This window comes from Falco cherrug, chromosome 13 (genome assembly GCF_023634085.1).
Source record: "Falco cherrug isolate bFalChe1 chromosome 13, bFalChe1.pri, whole genome shotgun sequence".
Lineage (NCBI taxonomy): Eukaryota > Metazoa > Chordata > Aves > Falconiformes > Falconidae > Falco > Falco cherrug.
In genome coordinates this window covers 28,825,144-28,837,400 of record NC_073709.1, presented here as the reverse complement: position 1 = coordinate 28,837,400, position 12,257 = coordinate 28,825,144, and the positions used below count along the sequence as shown (strand labels likewise).

The 12,257-nt window shown below is 43.5% G+C and overlaps 1 protein-coding gene across 3 annotated transcripts in view; it reads left to right on the top strand.

Annotated features, from left to right (window-relative positions):
• TP53BP2 (tumor protein p53 binding protein 2) overlaps nt 1-11,649 on the top strand; it is a 78,611-nt gene extending 66,962 nt beyond the window's left edge. For all 3 annotated transcript variants that reach the window (XM_055726043.1, XM_055726042.1, XM_005441252.4), the window contains 6 exons: nt 205-989; nt 2,915-3,052; nt 3,658-3,791; nt 4,834-5,000; nt 7,128-7,327; nt 10,865-11,649. In XM_055726043.1, the coding sequence (XP_055582018.1) occupies nt 205-989; nt 2,915-3,052; nt 3,658-3,791; nt 4,834-5,000; nt 7,128-7,327; nt 10,865-10,906 (1,466 nt within the window). In that variant the 3' untranslated portion in view covers nt 10,907-11,649. The remainder of the gene's footprint in view (nt 1-204; nt 990-2,914; nt 3,053-3,657; nt 3,792-4,833; nt 5,001-7,127; nt 7,328-10,864) is intronic.
• The last annotated feature ends 608 nt before the right edge of the window (nt 11,650-12,257 follow it).

Here is a 12,257-nt window from a genome sequence, read left to right as displayed (position 1 = left end):
AGCATAAACAAAACATGCAGAACATCCATCTTGAGTTTGCAAGATCACCAATGGTAATCCTGATTACCTGGTTACTTCTGTTTGGTTGATTGTATTATTCTACTGTTTTACCCTGTGTAGGTAAATCGGGTTGCGTGGGTTTTTTTGGCTTGTTTGATCAAACGCAATTATGTTTTCTCCGCCCCTCTCTGAACTTCTCCGCAGTGTATGGCAAGCCTGTGATGGCAGGAGCTGGGGTACAGAATCAGTTGCCGCAGACGGAGAACGTCTACTCAAGCCTCCAAGGCAAGCCGGGCAGTCCGGAGCCCGAGACGGAAACAACAGCCTCCGCTCACGAGAACCACGAAACGGAGCGAATACCCCGTCCCCTTAGCCCAACCAAGTTGCTGCCTTTCTTATCCAACCCGTACCGCAACCAGAGCGATGCTGACCTGGAAGCGCTACGGAAGAAGCTGTCCAATGCCCCCAGACCGCTGAAGAAACGTAGCTCCATCACCGAGCCAGAAGGACCTAATGGCCCCAATATTCAGAAGCTGTTGTACCAGAGGACCACTCTGGCTGCAATGGAGACTATCTCGGCTCCATCGCATCCCTCCAAACAGACGGCATCAGCTGCCAGTCCTGAAAGCCCAACCGAAATCCCAAATCCTTATCTAAGTGTGGAATCGGAAAAAGAAACAGCTGCTTCTTCTATGCCAGAACCAGCCATTGCTGAGGAAACGGAAAACACACCAGCAGATCAGAGCGAAGCTGTCCTTCCCTCCGTGGCTTTGGACACTGTGCCTGAGGGAGCAGCGGACGGTGATGAACTCGCGCAGCCAAAAATGGAAGAGCCCAGCCTAGAAGCTTCACTGCCGCTGGAGGTTTACATGGAAGAGTATCCCCCGTACCCACCGCCTCCCTACCCATCAGGGGAACCCGAGAGTCTGGGGGAGGACTCATTCAGCATGAGGCCTCCTGAAGTTACGGGGCAGTTTTCCTTGCCTCCTGTAAGTATTAGTTAACCTCCAACTCGGGCGCCCTGTCCGTGGGTCATCTCGAGCTCTGCCGTAAATCCTGTGCGTGGTGTTGTAGAGCTTGAGCAGGTGTGGGAGAACGGTCACGCAGCCAGACGCGGTTTCTCTGCGGAGATCTGTTCTGTGTGTGGTGCCCTGACCGCCAGTGCGAATGACAGTAAGGAAAAGTCTGTTGTCTCTGGAATTAAGAGACATGATGAAAAGTTTCAAATGGAATCTTGGTACACAAATAGTAAAACTCTTCTGGGCTGTAAGGAACATTGCCTACAGAAGTCTGCCTACTACATCCAAACTGTACCTCATTCTTAAGAGAATGGTTTGGGGTTTGTTTTTTGTTTTTCTTTTTTGGTTAAGGGTTTGGGTTTTGTTCTTTGTTTTTCTTTTGTGGAAGCACAGATACAGATTTTACAAGCATTTCCCACTATTGCTAATATGAGATGGATGCTAATTATCTTAATCCTGGATTGGATTTGTTTACCTGAAAGTGCCTTGCTTGGAAAATATGGCGAAACAGACTTTAGTTTCTGCTTTAAAAACTCATTTGCAGACCTCAGCTGCTTGCATTTCTCCTACTGACATGTGCTCTCAGTTTTTCTTTGGAACCTGATTTAACATCAGTCTGTTCTCAAGTTGCATCAAGATGTGGTCCCTTTGGGTTAAGGGTAGGCAGCGTTTTACAGTCTTGTTTGTTTTGCCGGTTTATATCTGTGCGTGTGGTACAGTGGGACCTCACTGTTGAAGAACAGAAATATGCTTACTGCTTTCAGTTCCTCAAAGAGTTTCTTTTAAAACCCATCATGAATAGAATTTTAATAACTTGATACATGAAAGTGTTTTTTCCTCCATCACTTCAGTGCAGCAGAGTTAAAAGCTTTAACCTTGTAATTTCTGCACAGAATAGTCGTTGCGTGTTTTCATGCATTAAAGACTTTGTCCTTGCTCCCTTTTACAAGGAAACTTGAGTGGTAGGATATCCTAAATTATAAGAACTGGTTTCTGGCTGGTTTTGTAATAATTCTGCAATGATGAGAAGAAACCGGCCCATCTTCTTGATTGCATATTTAAATATTTGCGTTGTGCTGACAGGCTCTTTCTTTAAAAAGCCTGTACTTTTGATATTGTGTATAAACCAACAGGCAAAAGAGCATTTTCTGGGAATGTCGTCTTATATATCTTATCTTCACATGTTTGCTCTTGCAAAACATGAGTCATTTTAATTCATCTTTGCCTGGACATCTGTCAGAAATTTACATACCCTGATGAATAGTGTTTATTGCTGCTGCACAGCCAGCTGGGGAGAGGGCTGAGCTAATGCGTGCGTGTTCTCTGAAGGAAGGAGTACAAACTCAGCTATAGAAATAATTGGTTTCCAGCATCACTGAGCGCATCTAAAGCGTTTCTACACTTGGCTCTATATTCTTTCCTCAACCATTTCCCATGGTTTCCATGTTTGTTCCTGCTAACCTCTGCTAAACTTAGGAAACCGTTAGGAACTTAAACATCGATGCTTTAAAAGTAGTGGACTTCATGGAGTGTACTCCTTGGTTTGTGGAACAGCCTGGAGAGCTACTGCTAAAATTATCTGAATTAAAAAAAAAAAAAAAAAAAAAAAAAGGCATTTTCCCCTGATCTTGAGGGATTTGGGAGTTTTATTATTTTGCGGATGTGTTTGATCAGGGTGACTTCTGTATTTGGGTTGGATAGTGACCCTGTCCAGAGATGAAGGCAGAGATACTTCATAATGTGCATAACCTATCTTTGTAATGTGTTGGGGAGTTGGTAGAAAATTGTCTAAATTTCATATTAAATATTGCCTTAATTGGTCATTCCCAAATAAGCAATTCTGTAGTGTTCTTTCCAGGAAAGAAAACGCTGTAACTTGTGTTACCTTTTCACAGGGGAAGAGGACGAATTTGCGTAAAACTGGCTCTGAGAGAATTGGGCACGGAATGAGAGTGAAATTCAATCCCCTTGCGTTGCTTCTGGATTCATCCTTGGAGGGGGAGTTTGACCTGGTGCAGAGAATCATTTATGAGGTACAAATGCTAAGTTGTAAGACAAGGAATAACAATCCTGGTTCAGACTGGGAACCTGCAGCTGTTCTGGACTGGGGAAGCTAAAATAATAGTACACAACCTCGATCTGCCCTTGAGGAGATGAGTCCTGGCAGGACATGGCCGCTCGGAGGCTGATTTTTAAAAGTGTGTTAGTTAAAGCCACACTGGGTATCAAGCACCAAAACTATAAATTTGCAGGACAGCTTTTTCCTTATTTCTTATGTAGTGTTTCGTACCCTGTCTGGCATGTTATCAGATAATTTCATAAGCAAAATCCATGTGAATTTTGCTTACAATTAAAAAAGCAAATATCGGAAATTTGTTATAAATGCTTTTACTAAGTTATCAAGATACTATTTCTCTAAACCACTTCAGGTTCTTCCCGTTAAAAGGAGGCTGCAAGCTTATGAGTCGTCTTGTGAGATTGGCTACTGCAGTAGTTTCCTGCCTGTTGCTCACGTCCTTCATAGAAATACGGCTCAAGCTCATATTTCAGAAAAAGACAACTCATTTTTGTATGTGCAGAGAAGTTTATTGTAGGGAATTTCACCAGAACGTGAATGGCTCCTTTTCTGGCTGTGTAGGTTGAAGATCCCAGCATGCCCAACGATGAAGGGATTACGGCACTGCACAACGCCGTGTGCGCTGGGCACACGGAAATCGTGAAGTTCCTGGTGCAGTTTGGGGTGAACGTGAATGCTGCAGACAGCGACGGGTGGTAAGGCTTTCGTGGAGTGGTACCTTACGGGTGCTCTCCACAAGAGAGCTGTGGCCTGGGGGCTGCTGCAGGTTGCTCAGAGGTCCCTCTCTTTGCTCCTGTAGAATTGACAACGACTTTTCCGCAGTAGAGCAACAGCAGTTCTCTGTGGGGCATCATATGAGAATGCGCAGAGGAGAAAATAGACACATTATTATACTAATAGTCCCTGTATGATAAAACTGTGTGCGTGAGGCCCAGCAGGGTGGATACAGTTGTCGGGAAACAGCTCTGTTTCTTTGAGACACTGAAGACAGCTTATGCATAACGAGCCATTTGCTGAAATTCCCGATGTCCTCTCCATGAGGTGGCCTCCAGCTTACACGTGTGGGCATTATCTAGCCCTGCAAACTCTCCTCAATTCTTTGTCCAGTACTCTGACAACTTACAAACAAAGCCAAGCAGAAAATCACAACCTACAAACCAGACCTGCAACTGATGATGGGTCACAGAACTTTCTTAGAGGTAGCTAGGGATCTTATTTACCAGAGGCTGGTGCAGCGGGCAGTGCTTTTACTATTATTTCTGCCTATAACAAAGGTGTCTAAGGCCTGAGACTGAATAAAGATGCTCATGGTCCCTCAGCCTCAGTAGTTATCCCAATGTCCTGCACTTGTTCACCAGGTCAAGTCTTGGAAATAATTGTCTAGATTGTAAGAGGTATGGCATCAGTAGGATTTATCAGGGTTTTATTATTTTTTATTTTTTTTTTTAATTTTTATTGCCCTAATGAATGTTCCTAAAATGTTAATGGATTATAAAAAGGTAGCATAACGAGAGATCCATATGGAAACCTGGCTTTAGGGCTCAAGCAGCTCCTGGTAACTCCTATTACCTGTGAAAATTGCTCTTGACATCCTGGGTTGAGTGCTTCTGGTGGGAAGCCGTCAGTGACGCAGTACTGACTGCTGGAGGTCACCCCCAGAAGTGGTTTGCTCCCAGGAGTCTGTCAGCGCTGCTGTGAGCAGTGTAAGCACTGTGTTACCTTCTTCTTGGCTTGCAGGACCCCGTTACACTGTGCAGCATCTTGCAATAACGTGCAGGTGTGCAAGTTCCTGGTGGAGTCAGGCGCAGCGGTGTTTGCGATGACCTACAGCGACATGCAGACAGCTGCGGACAAGTGTGAGGAGATGGAGGAAGGCTACACACAGTGCTCCCAGTTCTTGTATGGTAAGTGATGGCAACTGAGTTCCAGAGCATGCTAGGGACTCACCCGGCGCTTCTCCTCATCCAAAGAAACACAGAGTTGTATGTTGCACACTTGAGTTGCATGCCCATGCCTCTGGTTCCTCTTGGAGAGGTTTTAGCCAACTTCTTGACACAGAAGAGGTCTGTCAAGACTAACTTCATAACATTCAACCTGTAGAGAAGATCTGAGTAACAAAAGGTTTCCCTACATTAAAAACCTTGAGTTCTGCACGTGCATTGACAAGCACGTTAGCATGAGGTGATGATTAGGCAAATCGTACCACAGAGGTACTTTTTAATGTAAAAATAAAAGTGGTATGGATATCTCAGTAATATATCTGTCGCCTAGTGTCTTTAAATGAGAAATATTTCCTAATGTGCACTTCAGAGCAAAGGAAGGTACTGCCAAGTTTCTGCCTTAACGGAGGTTAGCAACCACTGAATTTGACTATCTTTCTGGCCTTTCTCTTCTCTGGCACTTAAAAAGAAATCCTATATTAAAATGAGATTTTATTCACATAGTGAGACTACAGAGAAACTATCTTTTCATATCTTTACATAGCCTGGCCCTCTAAACTTGTCTGTAAGGTGAGAAACACATGTAATTAATTGATTCACCTTATTTGTTTTTGTTGTAAATGATGCACAATACTGAATATCCTCAAGTACGGGGAGGTTTAAATAAAACCACTAGTCCTTTAACATTGATTAAATGAAAAGTCTGATGCTGCTTAAGTATGTAATCTTTCACTTTCTAAGATAATAATGCCTGTGCTGTCCCTAAAAGCACGTTTTCACTGCTACCCTGGTGTGACAACACTTTTTTTAGAAGACCAGATCCATTGTGTGAATCTCCTCTTTGCCTGCTTTGCTGCCAGTGCTCAGGCTTACCTTCCCCCTAGGTGCAGAGTGCGGCTCTTGCCAACCCTTTAATTATACCAAATACAAAGCAAGGGAAGACGCTCTGAACAGAGTAGTGCAAGTAATTTAATTTTACATGATGAGCTGGTATGCAGAAATAAAGAACTGGATTTGAGCAGATGCTTCCTTGAGCAGACATAGGTAAGAGTCCTGTAAGATAGGTTGTACTAGGTAAGAGCTGGAAGGGGAGATGACAAGTTTTGTGAAATTATGTGCAATGTGCTCTTTGCTCCTGGCGATACCAAACCCAAACAAAAACCCCAGTAGGATTCAGGGGTTTAAAATGGAATAATTACCTAAGAGAAAGTTTGCATAATGATTCATTAGGGTATCTTCTCCTGTTTGCTGTTTAGAAGCTGAGGAATGTGCACAGAAATAATAGTGGTCCATCTTTGGCTATAGCTGTAAAATAAGCAAGTTCTAAATAATATCGGCAAGGTGTATGCATGTACTCCAAAACACCTTGGTCTAGAATTTTAACAGAATTGTGTTTCTGAAGTTGGTGTTTTAAAAAAAAAAAAACAACCAAAAACAATTAATGTTTGAAATTCAGGACTGCTGAGTAAGTGTTTGGTTAACCAAAAGCAGCTGGCAGGTAGCAGTCAAATCTTTTGGGTACAGGTCAGGGATGCAGCTTATTCTAAAATTCTGAAATAAAGCGACAGGGGTGGCAAATGACACCTCAAGCATCAAAATGACAATGGTGATCCTCATAAGCAGGTGTTGCCACCTCCCATTGACAGAAAGTGATTACTGGTGAACTAAGAGTACTAACAAGTGTCGCTTGCTCATTGCTTAGGTGTGGGAAGTGTGAGCACTGGCCTGATACAACCTTTTACCAGTCAGTGCTCCTCTCCCCATTTAACTTGCGTTCCATTTGAACACGTGTAAGGAAGGAATCTGTCTGCCGGGTGCAAGGGCTTCACAGTGCTGCCTCTGCCAGGGCTGACTTTCAGTAGGTTGATGACAACAAGGCGCTACGTGTGGTGGGAATTGAGGCTGGTTGGGATTTTTGTGGTTCGTTCTTGTTTGTTTGATGGTGTTTTGTTGTCATGCTGCACCCCCATCCCCACCCCGGTGGACTGCTCTCCAGTGTAAGTGTACGGCAGTCTTTACAACTCTGATCTTTTTCTCTTCTTCCCCCACCCAACTTTTTTATTGAGCTGCTCTGTGTTCTTAACGTTGCAGGAGTCCAGGAGAAAATGGGGATAATGAACAAAGGAGTGATTTATGGACTCTGGGATTATGAGGCTCAAAACGACGATGAGCTCTCGATGAAAGAGGGAGACTGCATGACAATCCTGCGCCGGGAGGATGAAGATGAAATTGAATGGTGGTGGGCACGGCTGAATGACAAGGAAGGTTATGTTCCCCGTAACCTGCTAGGGGTGAGTCCTTGATATTTTTAAAGTCAAAAAAACCCCAACCACCCCACTATGTAAAGTACACACAGCATTATTCTCATGCATGTCGGTTAGGTGCAATTTCAGAGGTCAAGAGGTGGGAGCTGACGTTCCCAATTTATTCATTTGGAGACTTGAACACCTTGGCAGAGTGGGTTAACACCCTCTGTTTAGATACCTAACACAGACTTTATTAATGGTGCATAAAGAACAACATGTATCACCACCCCGCTATATCTAGGAGATTGAGACTAACCTTGTCTCTCACCATATTAGAGGAGGAAAAAAAAAATACCTGACCATGCTGCGTGCGTAAGGTTTTGCTGAGCATGTGAACAGAACAGGGTTTCTCCTCTTCTAGAAAGTGATGTACTGGCACAGAAAGGGTCTGAAGAACTGAAACTTATATGAAGAATGAGTTAGAATCCTTCCCTGTCCGGGTGCAGGCCGTGCACCTTGTGATCTGAGGTGGTTTCACAGGGAGCTTTAAGACAAACACTGCAAAATTTTACGGTTATCTCTTTCCCTAGTGTTGAAAAAGAGATCATATTGCCAAATAAAGGTAGATCTTTTTCTCCTATGCTCTTTAAGTAATATTTAACCCTATGTCAAAGGCCTTAAATGAATGGCCTCTCCTTTCCTCATCACCTTCCATACTACCTCTTGTATTATCTGTACACAGGTTTTAGTGCTCTCTCCTCATGGCTGAATTGCTAGAAAACTATAGCAGATGGGCACACATATAAACTCCCTTTTTTTCTACATATCCAGTTGCCCTGCTGCTGGAGATAAGAGGTTCTGCCAATGCTAAAGATTAACCACTGTGAATTTTAGCTGATTGATGTGTGATGCTTGAAAGAGGCTGAACCTCCCGTCTCACGCAGATAATCCTTAAACTGGTCAGATTTTGCAGAGCAACTATATCTAATGCAAAATCATTTTTCATTTTTGTATCACTTTCAGGTCAGGTCTACCCAAAATAAAATTCTCCCTGAAGTAGTACTTCTGTTCAGTTTTTCCTCTCCAAATGTAAACATACCTAAATTGAAAGCAGTCGTCAGCCCTGCTGTGGTGGGTTGACCCTGGCTGGGTGCCAGGTGCCCCCCAAAGCTGCTCTGTCACTCCCCTCCTCAACTGGGCAGGGGAGAGAAAATGTGACGAAAGGTTCACGGGTTGAGGTAAGGACAGAGAGGTCACTCGGCAATTACAGTCACAGGCTAAACAGCCTGCACTTGGGGAAAACAGTTTAACTTACGACATTCAAATCAGAAATCCCCCCACCTTTCCCTACCTCTCCCTTCTTCCCGGGATTGACTTGGTTTCCAGTTTCTCTATGTCCTCTCCCTGAGCAGCGCAGCAGGATGGGGAAGGGGGGTTACGGTCAGTTCATCACACATGGTTTCTGCTGCTCCTTCTTCCTCACGCTCTTCCCCTGTGCCAGTGTGGGGTCCCTCCCTTGGGAGGGAGACAGCTCTCCATTAACTTCTCCAATGTGAGTCCTTCCCACGGGCTGCAGTTTTTCCACACAGTGCTCCAGCGTGGGTCCATCATGCGCTGCTGGGGAATCTGCTCCGGCACCTGGAGCACCTACTCCTCCTCCTGCACTGACCTTGGTGTCTGCAGAGTTGTTGCTCTCACATTATCACTCCTCTCCGCTGCTGGTGCAGGTTTATTTTTTTTTTTTTTCTTCTTCTTAATGTGCTATCCCAGAGGTGCTGCCGCCATCGCTGATTAGCTTGGCCTTGGCCAGCGGCAGGTCTGTATTTGGAGCCAGCTGGCACTGGCTCTATCTGACATGGGGGAGAAGCTTCTGGCATCTTCTTACAGAGGCCACCCCTGTAGCCCCCCTGCTACCATGCAAACCCACTACACCTGCACAAAAAGGTCAGAAATGGCAGCTGGTGGGTTTTTTTCCCTGCCCCAGGGTGGATTGTGCATGTGCTGCTCCTTCACATGCTTGCACGGGCAGCCTAGGCACAGGTGAGTAAGAACGCGAGGAGCATCCGTGCTTCTGTAGCAAGAAGCACAAGGCAACACCGCTCAGACTGGGGATCATGGCTCTTCCTTTTAAGCGCAATGCAGTCTGAACAGAACCTTTTGGGAAAACAGCCCAAGCCCAGTATTAACTGTTCTGCTCTTGCGTCTGCTCATTTGTTCTAGTACTGCTGCTGAAGTATTCTCTGGGATTCTCAGTAGCAATTACTGCGCTCTTAGAGCAGCTGAAATCTAGACCAAGGTGTTCAGCACAGAGGAAAAGAGTAGTTCAATATAGTCTTATATTAAGCTGTATTTTTATCATAGCTGCTTTATCCTTTTGCAGTTAGGTGCAGTAAATACAAGGATTAAATCATCTGCGTCAGTACTCTATCTTTCTTAGTGACTAACTCTCTCCCAAAGCTGTGCGACAGCTCTAAACCTGAATGCAGAAAAGCTAATACTGTCAAAACACTGACTTCTTAATACCAAATGAAATCTGTTGAACACTGTCAGGTGTTACACTGCTGTGACTGACTGACTGCACCTCTGCCAGTGGTGAAATTGTAGCAGGCCGAGACAAACCTCGTGGGTGAAGTTGTTGGCCTTCCCTTGATCATTAGCTGACTGTGAAAGGGAAGAAAGGCAGAGTCTGGCTGGAGAGAGAAGAGGGCAGCTTTAAGGAGAACTTTAGCTGCAAAGCCCAGGATGTAATGTAGACATGCATTGCTGTTTAGAGCATGGAGGATTCATCTTTCGTAATCATACGAAGTGTATCCTTCTGTTTTTATATGCCATTAGCCATGCTTTTCAGAACAGTCGCTGTTTCCCAAGCCCTTTGCTAGTGGGAACCAAGAGCTTCCCAAGCATCTTGCCACCGCTGCACGCTGTGGCCCATCAATAACCACCCTGAGGCCAAGGCGGTCTCTGTACCTCTGTGTGTAGCCCGACTGTGTGAAGAGCAAGGGCGTAGCTCAAGGGCCACAGTGTGGCAGCGACTGATTTACTGCTGGGCATTTAAATGAATTTAACTGGCCACCCACTACCCGCTAATTAAAGCTGAGCTCCTGCAGTTCCATGGTCCTCATGCAGCCTGATGTTTCCAGCTTGCCCAGAGCTATAGATCTGTAAAGGCTGATAGGCACTGAGAGAGAGAGAAAGCAAAACAGACTTTAATACCACTCTATTTTCATTTATAAAACCAGAAAATCCTATGGTTCACTGAACACAAAAGTCCCTTGACTTGCAAAGCCACATGCTTTTCCTAGCCCACCCACCTAGGTAGAGCTGAAGGGACTGCGTGATGTGCTGTTCCATAACCTTCCTTTTGTACTGACATGGTTAGTATTTTTTGAAACTCATCTAAGAATGCTAAATGTATATTTGTTAGTGCTTTGGGTGTTTTTTTATACCCATGCTTTTGTTACTAAAGATGACATTAGATTTGTAGCACCAAAGAGACATTTTTCTTTCCTTATTTCTTTAGAAAAAAAAAAGTCACCTTTTAAAGCACTAACATTTTAAATCTTGTTTCTGTTTTACCCTCAGCTGTATCCAAGGATTAAACCTAGACAAAGAAGCTTGGCGTGAAATAGTACAGAAGCCAGATTCTTGAAGTACTAATCATGGATGACTTACAAAAAAAAAAAAATCATTTTGTGTTGGTTCCAGTATCATGAGACTTATTTCAATGACAATGTAATTTGAAAGCTATGAAGAATGTGCTTGGAAAACAAATGAAGGATTGATGCATTAGCAAATGGATGAGGGCATTCTACAAGATGAAATAATGCTTACAAGCAAATGAAATTCTGCTGCCTTTGGTCTAAGCGAGCCATTATGTTCAAGTACCCACTCTGACTTCTTCAAACATGGCAGAAAAGTTTCACATTTTTCTGCATTAAATACAAGGACCTTTTTGATTTACCATTGAAGGAATCGTCATGAAATGGAGAACTTGGCTTTGTCCAAATTTATCTCCAGGCTTTTTCCAGATGGGAGAAATTAAAATATGGTATGTGCACAGCACCCAAATGCTTATTGCTGGAAGCAGAACATTTGTTAAACATTTAAACAGTGACAACCACGTGACCAATCCATTAAGCAATAACTTTTAAAAATGCTGTAGCATCTTAGGAATTCTATGTATTCAAAATATTATGTGCTGTAACAGACAGTGTAGTTTTAGATTCCTCTTTTTACAAACAGCCTCATGTATTTATTGTATTTTGTACTTTGAAAACTAAGTGTAGAAACTTCTGTAGTCCTTGACAACTTACTTGTTTTTACTTGACTGTGATACCATTAAACTTTTGTCTCCTCTTAAGCTTTAACTCTGGCTGTTTTAGTGTCAAGTTCACATTAGGCCATCTGAAAATGCTGGTAAGACACACTGCGGTTCTACCTTCGCTAACACTGAACTGCTTTCTGTATAAATTGAACTCCTCCTCCCCCCTTCGTTCAAGACAGTCTTTCTGCATTTAAAATTTAACCTGAATCTGTAAGTTGCATATAACCTTTTTTAACTTTTTAAGGTTAAGGGATATGCTTAAGGAAAAAAAACTTAGTACAAGTATTTTCCAATTCAAGCCTTTCCCATGGAACTATCCTTTATGTCTATTTGGGAACAATAATTTGATAATGAACACTATTTAGTAGAGAGGATCAAGTCTTTCCTTAAGGGGATTATTTGCAGAAGGAATAACAGTCTTGCAAACTTTACTTCTGCTGTTCTTATTTAAATACTTCCTTATATTTCAAAGGAAGATAAGTAAGATACACGAACTCAGGATTCCACCTGACAGCATGGGCTTTCTCTTGGAAGAGTCTAGTTGGCAACAGCCTCCTGCTGCAGGCACATCAGTGGTCAGGAGGAAAAGACTTAATGTTTGCTACTCAAATTCTTCAAAAAAATATTTAACCAGAACAAGGGTGGGGCTTG